Source organism: Fragaria vesca, linkage group LG2, assembly GCF_000184155.1.
Source record: "Fragaria vesca subsp. vesca linkage group LG2, FraVesHawaii_1.0, whole genome shotgun sequence".
In the NCBI taxonomy this organism is placed as follows: Eukaryota; Viridiplantae; Streptophyta; class Magnoliopsida; order Rosales; family Rosaceae; genus Fragaria; species Fragaria vesca.
The window spans coordinates 16955752-16980203 of record NC_020492.1 but is presented as its reverse complement, the minus strand read 5'-3'; the positions used below and the strand labels follow the sequence as shown (position 1 = coordinate 16980203).

Below are 24452 nucleotides of genomic sequence, written 5' to 3'. Positions count from 1 at the left end.
ACCCATAATTGATATTGATTGGTGTTAATAAAAAAACAAAATATAATTTATTTTGAAATTGTTAGCAGTCTGGGCCCACACATAAGTGGGAGCAATGGACTTGTTGACTTAGTTCCACATTCTCTTTTAAATGTGGTTTTTTGTTGATTGCTACGGCCCTACACTCCACAAGCCCAAAAAATGTGGTTGTAATGTGGCAAGGGAGGGTTGGACACGAAAATGTGTGGCTCTCAGCCTATTTTTGCCACACTAAGTGTATGTTGCTGTTGATAGGAATTGTAGTAGTGATGGTAGGAAGTCTTATTTTAAAGTTAAGTTGTTTTTTTTTTCCTCCACCTTTAGATTTATATCTAACGGTGATTGACCATGATTTGTTTGGTCACTAGGTGACCATGTGAACACCATTGTGAAACATATATACTAGACTTGGATTGTGACCATGAATCTCTTAGTCAGTGACTGACTAAAAAATTCATGGTCAGTCACCATTAGATTTTTACATCTAAGGGTGAGAAAAATTATTTTTAAGTAGAGTTGTTTTGTTTTCGACCATTGAATCGATGTAAATCTAATGGTGACTGACCATGAATCTTTTAGTCAATGTCTGACCACGTAAACACCACTCTACTAAGGGATAGCTAGCTTGGAAACGAATTAAGCTAGCAGTCTAAAATCTTGGATTTTCTTGGCCCTACATGGACTGCAATATTTTTGGGCCTGACATGATTTACTAAAAGCTCTTCTCAACACTAGTTAACCTTATCGATGAAGGATTGGTCTAGGTTAGGTCAGTCGTTTTGCTTTTATAAGTCGTGTTCGTCTAGGTTAAGCCTCTCTCATTCTCCTACGGCTAAATACAAGAAACTTGTACCGGCCAGACCCCCAAGTTTGTTTCCGTCATGAAAGGTGATACTACTGAGGAAGCACCACTCTTGGAACCCAATCGCTAGGAGCGCCCTCTCATCCGTCTCTCTTAAACCCAATATGCTTGAAGAATATTGATGATCTCCCTGAGAATGTATTGGTTGAAATCCTTTGTCGACTTCCATGCAAGTTTGTTGCACGATGCAAGTGTGTCTGCAAATCTTGGTCGACTCTCATCTCCCTTCCTTACTTCCAAACCCGTCGTGCTCTATATCTCAATTACAATAATTGTGACGACACCGACCAAATTCTCTTGTCCGTCGAAACTACGCGCTTTGGACGTCAAGCAGGAGAACTCTTTATTATTTCAAAGCACACAGATCGTCCAGTGTTAAAATTAATCAAAATCTATCCCAGCAGCGCCATTGTGGAAGCCACGTACAATGACTTGATTTTGTTTTGTGAAGAACGGGGCTTCGCGAAGAAGTACTTCATCTGCAATCCGTACACCAACCAATGGTTTGCTGTTCCTCCTTCTAATTGTGATTCATATAAAACAGATGTGGGATTCATCTGTGATTCTGACTACAGGTGCCGGATTGTACGACTCCTTAATTGGATTAGAGCAGAACAACCTCCCTTCCGATTAAAGGTGGAGGTCTTCTCTTCCGAGACTGGTAAATGGACAGTATCAGTTGTCAATTTCCCGCAAACGTTTAGACTTCATAGTTTCAAGAGAAGTACACCAGCCCTTGCTTACGATGGAATGTTGTATTGGTTAGGCAATGATGGCCTTCTTATTGGGTTGGATCCTTTCAGCAAGCTAGACAATAACCATCATTGTCGTTTTATTTCCAAGCCTCTTCTAGACTTTTCTGAATTTCGCACCGATCGCGAGTGCCTGGGTGTGTGCCGGGGGACTGTGAGGCTGTGCCGGTCGTATAGTCCTACATGTTATCGGTTGAATCTCTGTGTGTGGGAGCTGAAAGAAGAAGAAGAAGAAGAAGAAGAAGAAGAAGAAGATGATAGTGAGGTGGATGGAGTTGGAGGCAAGATGATGAAATGGTATTTGAAAGAAAGGGTCGAACTGCACGGAACTAGTTTAGGGCAGCTTCTGGCTTTAGACCCAAATGATGGAGATATAATCTACCTAAAACGTAATACCTGGACAGGTGGTGGGGCGGCAAAAATTGTAAGGTGTAATATACGTACAAGGAAGGTGATTGATATGCCTCAGAAGCTTCCATGTTCTGATTTTCTGATAGAAGCGTTTCCATTTGTGCCCCCATGTTGGCAGTGGCCGACACCAGTTCCTAGTCTAGACAGCCAAACCAACTAATATGCCTCTCATTCTATTATTTCCAGTTGGAGCATTGGAGCAAAACAATTCTACTTTCTGCTTTGTTTGGTGGCTAGATTAATCGTTCCTTCGTTTCCTTGTTTCCATACTCGTTTATCAATATATACACAGAAGTACGATATCATAAAAATTCCTTTTGTTTGCACAATGTTTTTCTGTTTTTGTTTTGATAAATGGGGTTGGGATCGAGTTAAGACGTGAGGCTCATCCCAGGCTCATGTAGCAATCTAGTGATGTTTAGGCGCAATTGTAATTTACTCTTACATTGTCTTTGATAATATGCATAGAGTAAGGCACTGCCTCTCTGAATATTGATACTGGCTGAAAGAAATTCTGATGCTATGATGATAGAACATAAAACATACACCCCGCGACAGATCATAAATTCCTGATTGCCTTGGTAGGGTTTGTGCTGAATTGCTTTTTAATACAACACCAAGTTCTCATTTTTTTTCTTTCTTCCGTTTAGTTAGTTTCAATTCCCAACTTTGGCTTCTGTTTATTATTTTATTGTACCTTTTTATTTATTTATACGTTCCCTTTAGGTTTGGGATTGCAATTTGTTTACCGACAGGCTACAACCTCTAGGTTAGTCTTTGCTCGTGTTTCTTATCTAGCCTCCATATCAAGCTAAAGTAATACTGACCACCAATATATACAAGCCAAAATAATACGTACTAGCTACTAATATACAGGCCAATAAAATACTAATGTATTACAGAAACTATACTTCAAAAAACATAACAATTCGATCAGAAAACTGTTTATCATCCTTGTTCTTGTTCAAGACTTCTTTTATAAGAAGTACTCTTCGTCTAGCCGGTCTAGGTTAATCAAGCCTGCTCTCATTCAAGTATCAAAAACTAGGGCTATAAATACAAGAAACCTGCTGTATCAAACCCCCAAGTTTTTTCCGCCATGAGAAGTGATACTAGTTGCACAGGAAGCACTACTCTTGGATCCCAATCGCTAGGAGCACCCACTCATCAGTCTCTCTCAAACCCAAAATGGTTGAAGAATATTAATGATCTCCCAGAGATTTTGTTGGTTGAAATCTTTTGTCGACTTCCATGCAAGTTTGCTTTACGATGCAAGTGTGTCTGCAAATCATGGTCGACCCTCGTCTCCGATCCTTATTTTGATAGCCGCCGTGCTCTTTATCTCCGGAACAACTGTGACAATGACCAAGTTCTCATGTTTGTCAGCCGTTCCTTCACATCTGGATATTTTAAGACCGAATTATTTACGATTTCCAAGCAGTCTCATCAGGGGTTAAATGTAAAACCACTCGATTTGGATCCAAGAAGTCACTTCCGTTTCCATAGAGTGGTGGCCGCATACAATGACTTGATTTTGTTGTGTTATTACCATACATTTGATCAAGAGCAGCATATTTACTACATTTGTAATCCCACCACCAAGCAATGGGTGGCTCTTCCTTCGGCTCCTCCATGCGAAGAAGAAGTGCATGTGGCCAATGTGGGATTTGCCTGTGATTCCGACAACAGGTGCTGCAAGGTTGTGAGAATTCTTGCACTAGGGCTGAATTTCGGGACTGATAAATTGGGGGTGCAGATCTTCTCTTCTGAGACTGGTAAATGGATAGATTCAGACCTTGTATTACAAGGCAGCTGTAATACGGATGACCGTATCAAGAATCAAACTGCACCAGTTGCTCACGATGGAACATTGTACTGGATTACTCACCGTGGCGATCTTATTGGGTTGGAGCTTTTCAGTAAGTTCAACATTAATAGCACAAAATGTCACGGTCGTTTTATTTCCAGCCCTCGTCCTGTACATCACGGTCACTCGAGTACTTGTGTTTGCCAGGGGTCTGTGAGGCTATGCCATTTCGATTATGGACGTGAAAGATATAGTCTCTCTGTTTGGGACTTGAAAGAAGATGAGGAATGGTGTTTCAAAGAGTTGGTTGACCTGCACCCATTAATGTCGAGTTTCCCGGTGGGAAGTCGACTTCTGGCTTTCGACCCAAATGATCAAGATATATTGTATATTTGGCGTAAGGAATATACATCTAACGCTTCGGACATCCTCATGTGCAATATTCGTAAATTGACGGTAACTGAAATCTTTCAGTTTAAAGCTTGTGTAAGCTTAAACAGCTTTCCGTTTGTGCTCCCATGGGGGCGGTGGCCAACACCAGTTCCTCGACTAAACTAGCTACCACAACACAGTAATCATCCACATGCCAGCCTCCCATATATCATATGACTTCTACAACAATCAATTATCAATGTACCTGTTTAGCTCGAGTATGTTTGGTTTTCTTTTCTTGTTTACTTTCTCATTGGAACAAAGGAATTGTACTCGGTTTCTCCTTCTTTTAACCAAAAATTATATCTGAACAATATTGGTTTTTAGAAGTACGTGGTCATGCTACTGTCTATTTTTATTGATGATCACATCTTTTATATAACTGTAAATTAAACATTACCTAGGTAGAAGGAATAGTGAATGCAGTAAAGTTAGTTTTGGTCACGTACGTAGACCAAAGAAGCTAGGTGTAAAGGTGCTGTAACAGTGTAACTAGGTGATCGAGATGGAAGAAACCCCGGACTCGCCTTTCAGTTTGTGCTCCTATTCCACAGGATTATATATGATGGAAACTACCAATTCTGCGACTAAGAGACATCTGTAAACCTACCAATTCTGCGACCATGTCAATGAAGAAATTATTCTTACATGAAAGAGGCTAGGGTCTTTATACCAGAACAGAATACAAGTGTCATATATTCAATCCAAATGACCACCTTTAATATAGCCTGGCATATCACCACAAAGTTGGACAAACTTGTTTGCTTGTGGTATTATTGGGGTAGACAGCAAGGATCCAAAATTCCACAGCAATATCCCAATGTGTAAGCTAATCATTCAATCCAAAAAAAACTATGAAAGATCAAAATCCAAAAGTCACTTTCATCCAAACCAACCAGAATCACAATTGTATTTGCCAAAAATAGCAAGGCTGTGCCCTATCTCGTTTCAGCGTCCGTTTCCTTAATTTATAATGCCTCCTCTTCTGCCCTCTGCCTCGTCAGTCATTATCCAGTTTAGTCGCAAACGTGCCCAAAGTCAAGTTTTAACAGATTAGCACAAGAATTGCCTACTCTTTAGCTCTTCTATATACATCTACAAAGCTCATGTCCAATGTAAGATTCAAACTTTAAACTTCCAGACGGAAGTATTGACGTATCTCCATGGTTATGTAACTAGGATCAGAGATTTCCTACGTTACCCATATCTCATAGACATACTGGGGGTGAGTTGTGTATGTAGCATAGCAAGGCAAACATGGCCAGTCGTGAAGAGAATTCTGCACATCATGAGGTAAAAAGGCCACTCGTAGATGGTGGATTGGATCATGGAAGCAAAGGGGATCAATGGATGGTTTACCTTAGCACATTTGTTGCAGTTTGCGGTTCTTATGAATTTGGATGCTGTGTAAGTTCTTGGATGTGTTTTTATATAGCTTTGTCATTGATGCAGCAGAAACTTGTGATGTTTGCACTGGGAAAGTGTTCCGGTTTTGTTTTGATTCTGACACCTTGTGTGGAATATTCCAGGTGGGTTATTCATCGCCTACGCAATCAGCCATTAGGGAAGATCTCAATTTAACATTAGCACAGGTATGGAACTGATAAACTAGTACACATTTAACTGTTCTGTTTATGGTTTGTATTGGAGCAGTTTATTTAAGAATTACAGTTCATGAGTGAACTAGGAATCTATATATGCATAGGTAGTCTAACACTACGAATTTGCCATACAAGAATTGAAGAATTCTTCCTCCTTTCTAGCCAAGGTACCAATAATACAGCTAAAACTACACAGCCCTGACATATGCTTCTCACAAGGAAGAGAAATACAGTCCCCAATTACAGGACAGTAAGAAATCTTCACACATAAGGATGCAAAGTTCGGATCCTATAAACAAAATGTAGAAAATTACTCCTGAAATGGAATAGATAAATTGAGAGTAAAATGGAATTTACAGTATTGACGACCTCCATACTGACGTCATTCTGTGAATCCGTATGCAGTTTGCAATGTTCGGTTCCATCTTGACATTTGGTGCAATGATAGGTGCTATCACAATTGGGCCGATCACTGATTTTATTGGTCGAAAAGGGGTACGTGTTGGAATCTGTGCTATGCATATAGGAAACACCACTTATTCAGTAACCTATTTCCATTGTTCTTCGCTATCTAACATCTAAACTATGAAATTGTATGCAGGCGTTGAGATTTTCCAGTATTGTTTGTCTTGCAGGATGGCTTGCCATCTACTTTTCCGAGGTTGGTATGATGTTAATCTTGAAATATTTCTATAATATTACCTACCAAGAAATACAGTCTCCTCAGAATTTTGAGCTTCTTGTCCTATATCTTATTTTGATCAAAGGGAGCTGTGGTTTTGGACATCGGGAGAATGGCAAAAGGATATGGAATGGGAGCCTTTTCATACGTGGTGAGAATACTATACAAGTAGTTTACATTTTATTCCCTAGACTTATTGCTGTTTCAACGCATGATACTAACAAAGTTTGATGCAATATTATTGATTGCATGAAAAGGTACCTGTTTTTGTTGCTGAAATTGCACCCAAACATCTTCGAGGAACTCTAACGGCTTTGAATCAGGTACCTTGAAGCAAGAAAAGTAACAATATTTGTTAGTTAGCTTTGTTCTTCTAAGCAAGCAAGAGAAAACAAATGATACCAATTATTTCAACAACAAAATATATGGGCTTCAATTGTTTCTACAATCAACTGATCTTTTCCCTTTATTTTTCGTTTTACAGTTAATGATTGTTGCTGGAGTGTCAGTGTCCTTCATAATTGGGGTAGTAGTAAGCTGGAGGACTTTAGCATTAATTGGTGTGTTTCTTACACAATTGGTGCTTGTAGTTTAATCACATAAACTTTCTAATATAGTGGAAAATGACTCATTTATGTGGTGATTACAGGACTCGTTCCCTGCGCTGTGACCATTTTCGGTCTATTTTTCATTCCGGAGTCTCCAAGATGGTTGGTAAGAAGCAACTTTTGTTTTTCTGTTTCTACGTATCTAATTGTAACTTTGTAAACATGAAGACTTACCTCATTGTGAGTACAGGCAAAGACAGGAAACCAAAAAGATTTTGAAGATGCACTGCAGAAACTTCGCGGCAGAGATGCTGACATATCTAAAGAAGCAGAAGAAATCCAGGTTCTTATCTCCTACTATAGCTGCATCTCATATAAATGACAATATATGTTAGCCAATTGGAAAGATCATGAATGTAAATTAGCACCACTAATGCCATGGCAGGATTATATAGCAACTCTTGACCGGCTTCCTAAAGCCAAATTGCTGGACCTATTCGAGAGGAGATACTCACGCTCTCTCATTGTAATAATTTCTCCCAATATCATTTTGTACCCTCCCTTTAGTTTTCTTTGTGTTTGAGTTAACTTCTGTTTGCTATTACTATGATTACTATTTATCAGATATCAGTTGGCTTAATGATCTGTCAACAATTGGGAGGAATCAATGGGGTCTGTTTCTATGTCAGCAATATTCTTGAGCAAGCAGGTACAAACACTATTGTAAGAGATAGCTTGCGTACGTCTTGAAACTAGCTATGTAAATCTACAGTCTTAGTAATGACAACATCATCCTTTTATCTTTCATCTTTCTGAATGCAAATTGATACGTTCACTTGAATCAAATAATCTTGTTCTACAGTTGATATTTGCATAATCTGTTTGCACTATCTCAGGGTTTTCTCCCAGCATGGGAACTATAATCTACGCTGTTCTTCAGGTTCTTAAATTCCTCAAGTGACAGATCTTGGAATTGCTAATTTCTCTCCATTAGAAGCATCTTGATGTGGTTCTGTATTACAGGTTGTGGTTACTGCCATAGGTGCAGCCATAATGGATAAAGCAGGAAGAAAGCCTCTTATTTTGGTAAATTATTGCGCAACAGTTTCAGTTTGAGGCAAGCTCCTCATATTTCGAAGGTTTAACATTTTTCCAACTTTGTTCTAGATTTCTGCAACAGGTCTGTTACTTGGCTGCAGCCTGACTGCCATATCATTCTTTATAAAGGTAATCCTAAAATATGTCCCTAACTACAAGCCGTGGATAAACTTCTGTACAGTCTAGACTTCTGTATAGTCTATCCATCGATAAACTGACAAGAAAGCCGTTTGTTAACCAGGTTCATCAACTGTCACCCAAGGCAGTTCCCATACTTGCTGTAACCGGCATACTGGTATTTTACTTGCCTTTGTCAAAAGCGTCTTATCCAAGTAGATTGGTCTTTTTTAAGATTGAGTTTTCTATGTTTCTCCTTGCTTTCTTTAACAGTTAGTTTCTGGTCTCAGGTATTCATAGGTTCCTTTTCGATAGGAATGGGAGCAGTTCCATGGGTTATAATGTCAGAGGTATATGAGTTTTAGGCCAGTAGAAAAGTTTACTCACTAATCTGTGCATGATTAATCATGACAGTAATCTAAAGAAACTGCTATATCTACTGCAGATTTTCCCTATAAATATTAAAGGACAGGCAGGAAGCTTTGCAACTCTAGTGAACTGGTTTGGTGCATGGTTGTGCTCCTATACTTTCAACTTTCTTATGACTTGGAGCTCCTACGGTAAATGGAATTAAGATTTTCCTTTCTTACTTCTATTCATGAAAATTCTTCTTTTATGAAAGTAATGGATTTGAAATGAAAATCTGCACTATAACAGAAATCACTGGCTTACTGCACTATTAGAAGCACAGAATTTCCGGAATAGAAAATAGTGTTGACCTAAAGCACAAAAGACATGGGAATAGAGTTTTTGCAGATTCTGAAGTGTGTCATTATAAGTTTATAGGAGCTGTTGATTAACTAGTGTGTGATTTTCAGGTACCTTTATTCTGTACGCAGTGATCAATGTTCTGGCCATAATATTCATAGTTGTGATGGTACCTGAGACAAAGGGTAGAACCCTGGAACAAATCCAAGCATCCATTAACAAGTAAAGACTGCCTTTCTACAACAATGAACTGAATCTATTTGTCACAGTACTAGTATTTCAATTGTTACAAGAAATGTTAGACGTTATCTTTCGCTTTCTTTTACCCGGATAGCTGATACTATTCCAAATGTAGATTAACAATGCCTCTTACCAAAACAAAGAATCAAAAGCCAACCTATACATAAAGTCATAAACCACAGCTAGTACAGAATTAAGGTTGCAGAATTCTAGAAAATGATACAAGAATCATGCTCACAATAGTGTATTAGGAGATTACTATCATGCACCTTGTATATGCCTCCCAATTCCCAAACCATCCTAAAGAGAGGAACAACACCTCCTCAGACCTCTTCCTGCAGAAGCATATGCTTCCCTCTTCAATATGTCTATACGACTCTCGTAACGGATATCTCGGCTCTCGCATCGATGAAGAAAGTAGTGAAATACAATACTTGGTGTGAATTGTAGAATCCCGTGAACCATCGAGTCATGAACGCAAGTTGCGCCCGAATCCATTAGGCCAAGGGCACATTTGCCTTCGCATCTCCGAGAAGAAGCTGAAATTTTTTCATTGCAGACACAAAATCCCTCTCAGTAATGATCTCAAGAGAGTTGGGCCGTCACAAAAGAATTTGAATTGCATTGTGAAGCAAAAGCTATAAATACCAAATCCATCAGGAGCCGCTTGAGATTTTGACCATGACCTCCAACTCAGTCTTTGACGATCTTCTCGGTTCTACCCAAACCCAATTCAAATTCTTTCCAACCCTCGATCTTGATCTTTCCGATCACATCAAATTCAAACCCCGTCGAAACGACGTCGCATGGCGCAACGACATCACGGAGATCATAGGCTCAGAGAGCGGCGATCATTTCACGGCGGAGGAGCCAGGCTCACTAGCACCACTTCACTACTCCAATGCCGCCGGAAAATCAAGATCGTCGTACTCCGCTTCCACCACCAGAAAGGTAGTCATTTCCGACGGCCGAGAATTCCCGCCGGTGTACATGTCCACGCTGAACCGCGACGGCCGGCCGAGGTTCGTGCTCAAGAAACTGAGGATCTCAACCGGCGAGAGCTTCCGGCTGCTGATTACCATGGAGGAGAGGGACCAACGCTTCTTCTGCAGCAGTGACGTCACCATGATCAAGAAGACGAAGAAGAAGAAGATAGAGTCGCTTAATTGTACTTAAATTCGGTTTTCAATCTTAATAGAATTGTTAATCTCCGTGTAATTCGCTTTCGGTTTGGTTTAATTAGTTGTGTATGAAAAGGCTTGTGATTCCAAGTTCCGGTGAGAAAAGGACCGACGCGATCGACTAGTATAAATTCACAGAACGATTCCAGAAATCGAGAGAATACTCTTTGTGTAGTAAAGCCATGGGTTCGAGTAGTAATTTCGATTCCGAGTCTGTAGGATCGGAGAGCGGCGGCGGTTATTTTACGGCGGCGATGGAGTTTCTGCGGCGACGGAGTTTCTGCGGCAATGGAGTTTCCTGCGGTTCGACGGAAACGACGTCGTTAAGGACAGAGAGGTTTAGAAATTTCCCGCGAATAATGTCCACGATGGACAGAGACGAGTGGCCTATATTTAGTTTGAGGAAAGTGGGGACATCAGATCTAGGGCTGATAAGTGTTGCCGGGAGTAGCCAATTAGAACCCATCACCGAGGTTGATGAAGAAGAAGAGGACGAAGCAGATCGTGCATGATCATGAGTTCATGATCGAATTATGTAGTAATATTTTTTTCGATAATGTCGAATTATGTAGTTATGTAATATAGGGTTCATATGCAATTTCTTCTCTCTTAAAGAAAAATAAACAAATAAATGAGCTTCAATGTTTAATCAAATTCATGTGAAATTCAAGTTTTTTTGAGAATGAAGTTCGTAATCTTCAAATTTGTTTCATTTCGTTGTTTGAATGTTTGGGCCGCAAACATTGAATTTTCACTAGGATTAACAGGACATAGGGAAATAATGAAGCTCGATATTCTTATTTGTCTAAATATTATATCTATGTTTATCTTTATCATAAGTAGATTAACTTTGCACGTGGTCTGGTTGTATTTAGACACGGTGTCGAAGAACTAAAGATAAACACTTGTCTCTTGCTCTGCTAGGGTTTCCTCCCCTAGCCGACCAACTATACGTGCCTTTCCGACGAGATGACAAAGGCGGCGGTATTCGCTCCTCCATCTGATAAAGCTTTTTGTGCGTATTCCGGGTGGAGAAGACGCCATTGGTGACTCTTTCTTTTGCTTGGCTAGTCGGCTGTTGTCTGAGAAAGAAGTGGCACTACCGTCGTTCGCGGGAACGCACTCTACCGTATGAAACCTGAAAGAGAGACTACTGGTTCGCAATAACTCGATGTTGGTTCTGGCAGATTGTGATGGAGTCAGTGACGTTGATGTGGTGGAGATGGACTTCTTTCTTAGACTAAAACCACAAAGACAAAACACTTATCATAAACAAGATCACAGATCATGGCATCAGACATACATCAACATATATGTACATGTACTGATATACACACACACACACACACACACACACTCAAGGAACAGAAGTAGTACCTTGCTCAATGTTGAGGGCAGCCATCAAGATGAAGAGAGGTGGGAAAAACTTCCAAAAGAGATCTTCTGCGCAACACTCAAGTACCAAAGCTCTGATGGAGAGAGACTAGTTTTTTTGGCGTATGTTAGAGTGTGCACAGGGACCTCCTTTTATATTGCATTTTGGATAGCTCAAACTCTTAACCATCAAAGAGTTTGAGTTCCACACAAATACCACAATATTAGCCTATCTCGATCTATTATCTTATTATACAAGATAATTCAAATGTATTTCATTGTTTATCTAACTATTTCATTTAGATAAACATATCATGATAATGCAATTAATAATCTCACAATGTTCATTCTGTTATTCTATAGAAGTTGTAATACCTTAGGACTTATAATGCTAAGTCCATTCTAACATTGTCCCACTTGGACTAGCATTACAAATCTGTAACAAGAATCTATAATAAGATCATATACAACATTGTTCCTTTGTGCACTTGAGATTACCAATACACATGTTAATACAAATACCATTGATCTGTCATTACACAAGAGGTATGCAGGATTTCCAGCATATTGCATTCACTGAACACATCAACGACTTGAAAATCACCAACACAACTCTAAATATAACACATGACCAATCAGAGATAATAGAATTGCAAAAGTGTTTCCTGATGAAAATGGAAATAATCAAACACTTAAGCAAAGCAGTTCAATCCTTGGTTCAGTATGCAAGAACCTCAACACAAAATTTCAAAAGAAATATTCCTGTGTTCCTTTAACCTGTAGAATGATGCAGCATATATGCATCTCATATATATGCAAAATTGCTTTAAAATATCCAAGCAAAACATGTCATTGTATTCATATTATGAATTTCAGAAATCAAATAAATATCATTGCAATCATATAGTCTGAACTGAAATTTTATTGCAATCAAATGAAAGTGGCAAAATACCAAACTTTCAATATGCAGAAATAAGTACAGAAAATTATCAAGGAACAATGAATAAAACAAAACATGCTCTCACTATTCTCTAACTTCCTCAAGCATCTAAATCGGGTAAAATACCAATGCTCCTTGCATGTTCTTCAAAACTCACTGTTGTCAAGGCTTTGGTAAAAAGGTCTACAAGCTGAAATAAAGTGTCAATTTGCAGAACTTCAATCTCACCATGTTTCACCTTTTTCCTCACACTGTAATACCTAAGTCCCAAATGCTTAAAATTATTGGACCTCTTATTATTTTTAGTGAAGTACACAGCAACAAAATTAATTATCACAAAAATATTTCATTGGCCTAGACAAAATGCTATCAACAAGTCTTGTTTGAATCAGGAAATTTTTCAGCCAAACACCTTCACACACCGAATCATAAATTGCAATGAATTCAGTCTGCATAGTAGAAGTGGAAATCAGTTCTTGTTTTACACTTCTCCAAGCTACTGCTTCTCCTGCTAAAATAAAAACATAGCCGGTGGTGGACTTATTGGAGGATGGAAATTTAGATGCAAAATCTGAGTCACAATATGCAGTAATTTCTAAGTTTTTCACTTGTCTGTAAACTAACATATGTGCCTTAGTCTTCTGCAAATATCTTAGCACCTTCTTCCCCCCAATCCAATGCTCAGGCCCAGGATTGGATTGAAACAGTGCTAAAACTCTGACTGCATAAGCCAAGTCAGGCCTTGTATGTGCATGTATGTGCATACATTAAACTCCCAATCAGCTGTGCATAAGGCTTACCCTCCATGTTCTTCTTTTCTAAATCAATCTTGGGACACTAATCCTTGTTTAGCTTATCACCTTTTGTCATTGGAACATCATTAGCTAAACAAGTCTCTATATCAAATCTTTTCAGAACCTTCCTGACATATCCCTCCTGTGACAATCCCAAAACTCTGCTGGCTCTATTTCTCTTAATCTCAATACCAAGCACATACCTAGCTTCACCTAAATCTTTCATGTCAAAATTCTTCAACAAGAAATCTTTAGTATTTTTCAGTAACGTCAAGCTGGTAGTAGCAAGTAGAATATCATCAACATAAAGAATGAGAAAAATAAAATCTTTTCCCTCAGTCTTCATGTACACACACTCATCTACCTGATAAAGCCAAAACTTCCAACAACTGCATCAAATTTTAAATACCATTGCCTAGATGCCTGCTTCAGACCATAAATTGATCTATTCAACTTACACACTAACTTCTCAATTCCAGGTTCTATAAACCCTTCAGGTTGCTTCATGAAAATCTCCTCATGTAGCTCACCATTCAAAAAAAACTGTTCTAACATCCATCTGGTGTAGTTCCATATTAAAGTGAGCTACTAAAGCCATAATCAATGTGAAAGCATCTTTTGTAGAAACAGGAGAACAAGTCTCATTATAATCTATCCATTCTTGTTGTGTAAACCCCTTAGCTACCAACCTAGCTTTAAATCTTTCTATACTTCCATCGGCATTGGTTTTGGTCTTATACACCCACTTACATCTTATGGTTTTTGCATTCTGAGGCAACTGAACTAGTTTCTAAACATCATTGGCTTCCATGGATTTTAATTATTCAGATACCATTGCTTCCTCCCATTTTTGAGAATTTGAGCTTTCAATAGCTTCTTTAAAAGTAGTGGGATCATCCAACTCACCAACATCAAACTCTATTTCCTGCAAATAAATCTGGTAGTCTACAGCTAGATTGGCTAAGGCTGACTTTCTCTCTCTCTGAGATCTTCTCAAAACAGGCTCTGGTGGTGCTACAACATTTTCAACTGCATTCTCTACTATTAGATTAGGCATTTCTTGAGCTACTGCATTTTGCACAACTGGGAATTCATTTTGGTTTGGCACTACGACATCTGCATAATTCTCAGTTGAAGGTATATGAATATATGGTTACAGTAGGCTCGGACACAATATGCATATCAACATCACACAAATCAGTCTCAGCCAATTCTTCAAGTACAAAATCACCAAACTTATCTATAAAAGCCATCTCATTCAAAAACACTGCTTTGTTGGTTTCAATTGTTCTACTGGTATGAGAAGGGCAGTAGAATTTAAAACCTCTAGAATTCTCAGGGTAACCAATGAAAAAGGCTGAAATGGTTTTCGAATCCAAATTGGACTCTTTAGGATTGTAGGCTCTGGCTTCTGCTCTACACCCCCACACATGTGCATGCATCAGACTAGGCTTTCTACCCTTCCATAATTCAAATGGTGTCTTTGTCACTGCCTTGGTTGGGGTTCTATTAGTGATGTAATTGGCAGTTTTCAATGCTTCTCCACCCCCCCCCCCTACAAAGATTTGGGAAGCCCTGAAGTGCACATCATGCACTTCATGCACCTCACCATGTTAAGAAAAGTTATGTTTCTCCTCTCAACTACCCCATTCTGTTCAGGAGTACTTGGTGCAGTGTACTGAGCCTGAATCCCATTTTCTTGAAAAAACAGTGCAAATGGACCCTGTGTTGTCCCTTCTTAGTGTGTCTACCATAATATTCTCCTCCCCTATTTGATCTCACAACCTTAATCACTGCATTCAATTTTTTCTCAACTTCAGCTTTATAAATTCTAAACTTATCCAGGTCTTAAGATTTTTCAGAAATTAAATAGACATGACAAAACCTTGTGAAGTCATCAATAAAGGTTATGAAATATCTATTGGCACAAATGGTTTGTATTGCAAATGGTCCATATATATCAGTGTGAATCAATTGCAACACACTGCTACTCCTTACTGCAGTTTTCTTTTTCTTTTGCGCAAACTTCCCTTTCACACATTCAACACAGTAGCAAATCATTGAAATCCAATTTTGGTAAAATGCCCTGTTTAACCAGTAGCTATAATCTATCCTTAGACACATGCCCTAACCTCCTGTGCCATAAATAAGCTGAATTTTCAGAAAACTTTCTTTTCAAACCAGTCAAAACATGACTCTGATTCTCATCATTCAAACCATTCTCAATCATCAAAACATCAAAAGAAGCAGAAGAAATATCTTTCAATAACCAATAATCACCATTCAAACTAGCAGAACCAATATACTGGGAACCATGAGAGATTTTTATTCCAGCTGAATCAATTGAAAAACAATATTGTTCTTTAACCAAAGTACTAATTGAAACCAAATTCCTTCTCATCGAAGGAATATAATAAACATTATTCAAGACTACAAAAAAACCAGGCCTAACTTCTAACTTGACTGTCCCTATGTCCTTGACAGCCACTCTCATGCCATTCCTCACATGGATCTTAAGCTCACTTCTTCTTGGCTCCCTGCCCCTGCTGCTTTGGAACCCCTATAAAGAGTTACAAACATGTATAGGTGAGTCTGTGTCTATACACCAAGAACTAGGTCTAACATCTACTAAATTAACTTCGATAGAAAAAGCTAATTTATTACCTTGCTTAGCCCTCCAGTTCTTAAACACATTACAATCCCTCTTCGAATTTCGCTATTTTTTCAAGAATGTACTATTTAATTAAAACTACGTACAATTATAGAAGTGTGGAAATTTTGGGTACAAGATGAGAAATCATACATGTATCATCATGCCGAAAGCTTTCAAGATATGGTTACAAGAGTAGATCCTTCAAGGAAATGAACAATCTCACGATTTCTTATGATCTTGGGTGGCTTATACTGACTCGCAGAGGCTCCGTTTGCAATGGCCACTTGTGACAGTCTATCAAAGCTACCAGGTTTTACAACAGATAACATTATAGGACCTGCTTCACCTCTATCTCTCTGGACCTTGTAAATGCCTCCCAAACCATCCTCAAGGGAGGAACAACACCTCCTCAGAGCTACAACTGACTCTTCCTGCATAAGCCTGCTTCCCTCTCTAGCTTCTATAAACACCTTCAACTGTTTAGGGGTCAACTCCATGTCCAAGAAACTCGCAAATTCTGTAATCTGTGTTGCCATCACATCTTCAAACACAAGCTGGACACTTCGCATTGCAGCCATCAAGTCCCTCTCAGTTATAATCTCACCAGGACCTTTCGGTGCTCTCATTACAAATTCCACTAGTGGAGATAAATTATAGAAACCAACAACCCTCACTACATCACCCAAAAGGTATCTGTAAAATCCTCTGTAAGTAGTGACAACCACTTCATACATCTTCCCCACTTCAACACCAGCAATATCAACAGTTTCTCTACCTGTAGAAACCTCAGCCTCATTCATATCAAATGGAAGAAACTCAAAATAGGCTGCAGTTGGAAGCAAAACGAATCGCGTTTTATCGGGAGGTTCCATGATATCCAAGTTAATCCCCACACAGCATTCGGAAGCAAAGTAGTCCCCACCCAACAAAGGTATCTCTCCAGCATAATACTTAAGTTTTGGATAATACTGCTCCATACTTCCAGTCGTGACACACCTAACATACCGAACATTTGGCCATAACTTGCTCACAATCCCACCCCAATTCTGTTCTTCAAAAACAACTCTAACTCTCTCTGCCAATTCTGGTTGAGGCCCCCCAAGAACCTCAACAACAGAGTTCCTCATCTCACCATCAGAAATCTCCAAACTCGGAAACCCCTCTTCAAGATCACGACACAGCTGCTCCCACTTTGACTCTAAAATCCTAAACGCTCTGATCAATCCCACAGCGTAAGGGGCACGAATCGCATCAAGTAAATCACGGTTCCTAAGCCCACAAAGCAGGTGGCAATACGTTTGGTGCTCAACATTAGACCCAAGAATGACTTCCTTTGGACTGACTATAAATCTCAACTGAGACCAATTGGCACCACGACTCTGCAAAGGGTATGAAGAAGCAGCCATGACCTTAACACCACCTCTAGTAGTTGTTACATTATCACCATATATAAACCACATCATCTTATTCACTGAGTCCCTTGGAGGAAACAACCTAATTCAAACTTCAACATCTTAGATCAAACCAAATTACCTTGAATTTTTTACTGCATCAAGCAAATTAAAAATAATAAAAAAATAAAAAAATTTACCTCCTGAGAATCGCATAACTGCCTTGGTGAGCTATTAACGAAGCCGCTTTCGATAGCTTGGAATCGAAGTAAGGAATCAGCTTCGGTCTCGGTGAGCTCGTCCCGGAGCTTCAGCAACCCCAAAATCAAAGAATCGAACTTTGATTATTATTTTAATCCGGAAAATTACGAAAATTAAGGAGATGAATTGAGTAATAACCTGTAGAAGAAGCAGAGGAGGGGATCGACGGAGAGGAGAGGCTGTTGGTGATCGAGTGAGGTCTCGGCCATTCGAGTGATGTAATCGGCGTAGTCGTCGTAGGTTGATAGAGGTACGGCGCCGCGGAAGGCGGCGGCGTCGAGCCGGGAATCGGGGAGTGGGAGGTGAGGGTGGAGGTAGCGGACGGCGCCGTTTTGGTGGAGGATGGAGCTGAGAGTGTCGTGCTGGTGACGCGTGGCGTTGATCGTGGAGTCGTTGACGTTCTTCAGGAGTTCTTCGTCGGCCATTTTTGCGCTTTGTCCGAAATGCCGGAAGAGGAGGAGGTTTTGTTTTGTAAATATTTTGGCGGGACCAAATTACCCTCCAACAATGCAAATTATTCAGAACGAAAAAACAGCGGTAACATACACATGGTTGACGCATGCATTTTTAAGTTTTTTTGGATGACACATGCATTTTTAAGTTGGTATACCATGAATGTTAGCGACTATGCTAACTCTATAATATATGTAAACTATGAGCTACGAATACAATGATTTATGAGCAACGAATACAATGAATTTATGATGTAAGAGCAGCTTTCTTAAAATTTATCTAAAATATATAAGAAGCAAAAGTCAAAATCTCTAAAAAAATATTATGGTCCAACTCCAACAGTTTCTCTATTTTAGAAATTTCAACAGTAAATATACAACATTATTATTCATTATAACAAAAAAAATCATATATTTTATTATAATAATAAAATACTTAATAAATTTCTCGTTGGAGCACGTAAAGAATTTAATTTTGGTGAATAAAGACTTTGTTGCAAATTTGAGGAATAAATAATTCTTTTTCTTCTCCATCTCCATTTTAAGGAAGAGAAATTTTAAATACACACCCTTAATCTCTTAATACACACCCCTAACTAATACACTACCCATCAGTTTTTCATTTCAATATTATACTAAATACACATTCCAAACTGCTTAAAATACCCTCAATATTTAAAACTAATAATAATATGTCATTTAATATAATTATTATATATTTACTATTTCACAACTCTCTTTACGTATTCTATTTTATTTTCTGTTAGATTTTTTTGATCAGGTTAGAAATTCTTTCTTGATATTTTTCAATTTATAATCAAAAGAGTAATATTATATTCGAACTCTAAATCACTAATATGACATCAATCGGTTAGAATTTGAAGAAAAAAATATTGAACGTACATAATTTTTTTAAAGTTAAGACACTAGGAAAAGTACAATTGCATAAAAATTAGTTTTTAGTCTACAAGATAAAAACTAAAGTTGATAAAAAAAACCAAATGAATCGGTAAATAGTACATGTGATTACGATAGTATTCGAAATTTAAGTGATGAATTTTGAAGAAGAGGTTTTTATTTCTTTTCTTTTGATGCGTAGTAATAGTGGAGAAGAGTTAAGTTTTCGGGAAGAAGAAGTTTCTTTTTTTCTTTCCTTTTTTTTTCCCTAATAATTTATGGATGTTTTTGTAATTAAACATACCTATAAAATCTGATGGTTTTAAGGGTGTGTATTAAGAGATTAGAGGTATGTATTTAAAATTTCTCTTTAAGGAATGATATGGGGAAGCTGTTGGATCTAAAAAAAACTCAATATTCTCCAAACTTGAGAAAATCGAGAAGATAGGTAAGGTTCCTATCGTTTTTTAATTTCCTATTTTGTGTAAACAACTATACATGGTTTCTCAACATTGCATGCGAATACTTAAAATGTGATTTGATATTAGAACTTGTACCTGTAAAATGGGAAAGTTTATTGCTAGCTTCTGTGTGCTTGAGAAACAATCGTATGACAAGGTTGTTTGTTCGAAGGAATATGTATCAATCTTCAAGTGCTATATAAAGATACTTGGAGAATTTGATAGATAGTATATATTGGAAAAATGTGGCTTGTTTGTTCGAAGGAATATGTATGAATCAAGTGCTATATAAAGATACTTGGAGAATTTGATAGATAGTATATATTGGAAAAATGTGGCTTAGATATGAGCCATTTGGAATCTCACATAGGAAACGTGAAAATAGTCATCCTTAGGTTATAAGGAATGGTACCACACACACTAATGTCGAGATCTTTTGTGTAAAACTCTATACCCATGTCTTCACCGGGTGGCTAAAGTGAGGGGAGTATCGACATTATTAGACCTGTGGGACCCGTCGGCCTCTTCCGCGTAACAGTATATAAGCTAAGGGTTGTTAGTTTAAAGGTTTTATGAGAAAATAATAAATTCAGCCAAACCAACACCATATTCATGCTAATAGATATTATAATTTTATGTAGGATATATATACTGCATAAAACTGTCTTACACTTTGTTTGAATTACATAATTTTCCGATCTCGTTTTGACTTGATTGTTACCTATGTACGTATGCATGCCCAGCTTTGCCAGACTAATCATCACTTAATTGCTGCTAATTAATCGGCTCTTCAAAGTTGAGTAGGCTTAACGATATCATGATAAGATAGCGGTATCTTTTGTTGAGGTGAGTTCAAAGCTATGTTTAAATTCTTAGTTAGGAAACTAAATCATCTTCTAAGTCGGCAAATGTTGAAGTTGATTTCGTTTGGATTGATTCTTTTAATTTTTCTGAATGAATTCCCTTGACCTGTTCTTCATCATCAATTGAATAGGCTTTGAAATAGTTCGGAATGCTGGCTTTCACTTCTTTTTTTTAGCTTCTATATTTTTCTGAGTTCTAATATTTGAAGGGGGAGGGGGGTATCTGGTTCAAAAGGATTTCTCTTAAAGAGGTTTTCCATAATCTTTTGTTGTCTTTGAAAGATTCCTGGCTTTCCTGTCATACCAACTGCCAGTATCAATTTAAATATGTGGAAGTCCAATTGGAACAAGTTGGGGACCTGTTCTATCATGAAGCTAAGTGAAGGAGGAGCATTTTAGGGAACCCTTATGCACGAAGTTTCATCTCTGTCTAGCTAATTGCCACATAAAGTTAAAATAGAAGATAGAACTGAAAGATTTGTAGGCTGTAGTAGTACATATAGTATCAGGTCCCCTGGTAAAATTCCATCCCATCAACCCTAGCCGGCAAAGCCTGACCCTTAAAACCCACTTGAATTAAAATGCAAAGAAGCAAAAAGTGAATAGCTACAAACAGTGATTTTGGCACTGAATAGCTACAAAAAGTGATTTTGATTCCTTTCTTAAGGCAAGATTGGCCTCAAAATGGTAGTTCATTTTAGATAAGAGGGTGGAGAAAAACCACCAATTTTCCATGCATCATATGCCTCTAATCAAATCCCAGTCAAGCAAAAAAAAAAAAAAAAACCTTAAATAACCCTCTAATAAAGACGCCCGCAGTCAAGGTGGAATAGAAACCTTAATCATCAAATCAATCAAATCAATCAAATCATACCTCTATAGAAACACCACTATTTGGGTACGTTCCGACATTTATATTAATTCCACTACATATGCTTCTTTACAAGCATGCACTGAACTAATGTTGAGATTATTTTTGTGTAAATATATGCGTGTATAGAATTTTGATTCATTGGTAGAACAGATGAATCAAATAACCTTCATAATAAGAAATGCTAAACTAGTTGAAACCACTCGATGGACGAATTAATTCATATTTCAAATACAAACACTACGTAACTATCTTGTTAACTAGATAGAAACTTCTACAAGGACGATGCCCTCTTCAAACATCAGTCTCCTCGTTTACTCAATCAGATAGACATGGTTAATATTATAGCGCTGCACTATACATGTGTATCAAATCTCAGCCAGCAGTGACATAAGGTAAGTACAGCAGACTTGCCATAGCTTCTTGCAGCCAGTCCTCCTCGTCATATTTGATCTGTAAATTTAGGATCAGTTAGTACATGATCAGTACTTAACATCATAACATAATTATCATATTAAGTTTTTGGAAACTTAAGTAACCAGTAAAATAAGTCGGGATCCTATATATATGCAAGATTGTTTCCTATATCAGGTAAAACTCAGTTTCTCTAGCTACTAGCTAGCCAGGAAGAATGGACAATGAAGAGAGAGGTCAGAATTATGATAGGCGCGCAGGTTCAGGTAAAATCATAATGAAAAAGAAACACAGTAAGGCAAAAAAATTAGTAAATACCTGGACAGCACCGCCGCTACAATACATGAGTTCAGATCTGTCATGTCAATCTTTTTTGGTGCCATTTCTTGATGAGTTGAATCTTCATTAGTTAGCTGTTCATTACTGTTCCTTGCAAATCTCCCACGAACTCGGACTCTTTTATCAGCCAGGGTTTTGCGACAATTCAGCTAGCATACTGTAACATAATAGATATAACCACTATTAATGAATATTTTCTAATAAAAAATAAATTATATGGTAAAACAATATTTCCTTTATATATAAGCTGGGATGTGTACCTTAATGGTTTTGTTGAAGTTCCTTTGGTTTCTTTTCTTCAAATACCTCTCAATCCTTTCTTTCCTCTCTTCTTCTGAATACCGTCCCACCTTCTTCTGGAACCTCAAATCAATCGATGATTATATGACACATATATTTATAATCTGTATTTTGTGTTTCACAACCAGCTGCAAACTAATTGAAAATAGATAAAATCATATATAACAACGTACATAGATAAAAATCATAAAATCCTCAATTTTTTCAGAAAGGATTTATATGATCTCAACAATTAGCTAGTTCTCCATCGATCCATCTATTGTGCAAATCGATCCAAAAATGTTTTCTGTTCCTCTAAAATATAGCTGTAGGGTTTTCGGTCACCCACCACCAGTCAAACTTGGTATTCAAATATGTAATAGTTACCAATTGCAACATTAGAAACATCCACGAAGCTTCCCTAGCTTTAAGCCAACCAGTCAAACATGCATTCTACTTAATTTGTATTTCATTTCTACTCTCATGTTAGCTAGATTTGAGTCAAGTAAAATGATAGAAGTAGAAGCTCATTTAGCACCAAATTAAGCCTGTGCATGGTAATCGCTTAATTAGCAGGTCTCACAGGCAACGAACCCCTCAGAGAGAATATATATATGAAAATTAATGGACTTCTTAACCAACCGGAGAGTTCTTGGTTCGGTCAAACAAAGCAGAATTATTAACCCAACAGAAAAGATAAAGCTAGCTTCAACTTTTGTAAACCTTCATTTCTAACCCATGCCAGCTCCATGAATCGACGACACCATCAACCTGGGTTAGGGTTTAGCTAGGGTACGTTCCCACCTTGTTACTTTGACTGGACACGTGGGGATAAATGCTTCGTCATGAGGGGCTTCTTGCTCAAGCTATTGCTCTGATTGGCTTCTCGAACCCCTATTGAAAAAAACGTCTATAAAATCACTCGCAGCTCCTCACTTGGGTTGCATCCCCATTTTCCTAAATTTTACAGAGACAGACATCAAGAGAGCTCGGCGAGGGAGAGATCGATGGTGTCGAAGCTTCATAGCCATGTTGGCGAGAAAGCTGTGAGGGCGGTGATGGATCAGCCGTCGCCGACGAATCCCAACAAGAAGAAAGGTGGCAGCCTCAGTTTGGTGCCGGAAAAGAGAAAGCTGGTCAAGACCATGGCGTTTCTTTCCATTGTTGAGTTCGTTGGCTCCATTTTCTGTGCCTCTGGAGGCACCCAGACCAACTCCGCCGATTCCACGTCCAAAATCCCAAGTGCCAGGAATTCCAAGCGGACTGTCCCCGGGACCTGATAATAAGCTTGCAGTTGCTGCAATTGTGGCCTCTTGCTAATCTTGTGGGTCATCCATGGTGGCCTGGGTTGCCCATTAACACTGACATATCTTTCTGTAGAATATTTGTAAATATTTACTTACCTTGTATGTATAGGTTAAATATTTTGTATAGATGTAGGAGATATTTTTCCTATTAGCATTACAATTGTATCTCTATATAAACCTCCAATATGGAGAAGAATAAACATTGAAGCATACCAAACCATATTGAATCCTTATTTTCTACTTGGCATCAGAGCTTGCTAGGTTCGATCCTTTAAATTTACACCCAAAACACCACAAATCGCTGCGTATCAAAAACCCCCACAAATCACACACAAATTCCCAAATCCCAAAACCAAACCTGAATCCCGAATCACACCACAACCAAATCGTTGCATACATCAAAATCATAATTCTCAAATTTTTGAATCTCAAAAACCAAACCTCCAAAATGGCACAACAAATCAACTACCATACCACCACACCATGCCGGTCTCCATGCAAACCAAATTCATATGCGAACTCAAAATGTCCGCTATGTGGAGTATTAGGTCATAGCAAGCAATGTTGCTTTGAAAAAATTGGGTACCCGGATTGGTGGGATTTCACCCTGAAACCCCGAAAGAATCAAGCAAAAACTGTCATAACCACTATAGAGGAAGACCAACCATCAAATGCCTTTAATATAGCACAGTCAGGTAT

At 38.3% G+C, this 24452-nt stretch overlaps 3 protein-coding genes across 3 annotated transcripts; 2 read left to right on the top strand and 1 right to left on the bottom strand.

Annotated features, from left to right (window-relative positions):
• The first annotated feature begins 3142 nt into the window (after nucleotides 1–3142).
• Nucleotides 3143–4408, top strand: LOC101295105 (F-box protein DOR-like). Its single transcript, XM_004292561.1, has one exon. It carries the CDS (start codon nucleotides 3143–3145, stop codon nucleotides 4406–4408), a length of 1266 nt encoding a protein of 421 aa, XP_004292609.1.
• A 1131-nt stretch (nucleotides 4409–5539) lies between these two features.
• Nucleotides 5540–9356, top strand: LOC101294824 (sugar transporter ERD6-like 7-like). Its single transcript, XM_004292560.1, has 18 exons — nucleotides 5540–5689; nucleotides 5812–5874; nucleotides 6289–6378; nucleotides 6485–6544; nucleotides 6651–6716; nucleotides 6823–6888; nucleotides 7050–7125; nucleotides 7215–7279; nucleotides 7364–7456; nucleotides 7559–7639; nucleotides 7738–7822; nucleotides 8010–8053; nucleotides 8137–8199; nucleotides 8281–8340; nucleotides 8453–8506; nucleotides 8619–8678; nucleotides 8774–8888; nucleotides 9147–9356. Exons 1-18 carry the CDS (start codon nucleotides 5540–5542, stop codon nucleotides 9260–9262), a joined length of 1407 nt encoding a protein of 468 aa, XP_004292608.1. The 3' UTR covers nucleotides 9263–9356.
• A 6594-nt stretch (nucleotides 9357–15950) lies between these two features.
• On the bottom strand, nucleotides 15951–18295 carry LOC101302319 (probable indole-3-acetic acid-amido synthetase GH3.6-like). Its single transcript, XM_004290648.1, has 4 exons — nucleotides 18009–18295; nucleotides 17810–17917; nucleotides 16369–17712; nucleotides 15951–16125 (listed from the first exon to the last, which is right to left on the bottom strand). Exons 1-3 carry the CDS (start codon nucleotides 18293–18295, stop codon nucleotides 16392–16394), a joined length of 1716 nt encoding a protein of 571 aa, XP_004290696.1. The 3' UTR covers nucleotides 15951–16125; nucleotides 16369–16391.
• Nucleotides 18296–24452: the final 6157 nt, after the last annotated feature.

Bases quoted from the DNA above. Each gene is read 5' to 3' on its own strand.
- LOC101295105 (XM_004292561.1), top strand. From the start codon at position 3,143: ATGAGAAGTGATACTAGTTGCACAGGAAGCACTACTCTTGGATCCCAA.
- LOC101302319 (XM_004290648.1), bottom strand. From the start codon at position 18,295: ATGGCCGACGAAGAACTCCTGAAGAACGTCAACGACTCCACGATCAAC. The intron at 17,918-18,008 runs GTTATTACTCAA...GGGTTGCTGAAG, and splicing joins CTCCTCTGCTTCTTCTACAG to CTCCGGGACGAGCTCACCGA. The intron at 17,713-17,809 runs GTAAATTTTTTT...AGTTTGAATTAG, and splicing joins AGTTATGCGATTCTCAGGAG to GTTGTTTCCTCCAAGGGACT.
- LOC101294824 (XM_004292560.1), top strand. From the start codon at position 5,540: ATGGCCAGTCGTGAAGAGAATTCTGCACATCATGAGGTAAAAAGGCCA. The intron at 6,379-6,484 runs GTACGTGTTGGA...AATTGTATGCAG, and splicing joins ATTTTATTGGTCGAAAAGGG to GCGTTGAGATTTTCCAGTAT. The intron at 8,889-9,146 runs GTAAATGGAATT...TGTGATTTTCAG, and splicing joins TATGACTTGGAGCTCCTACG to GTACCTTTATTCTGTACGCA.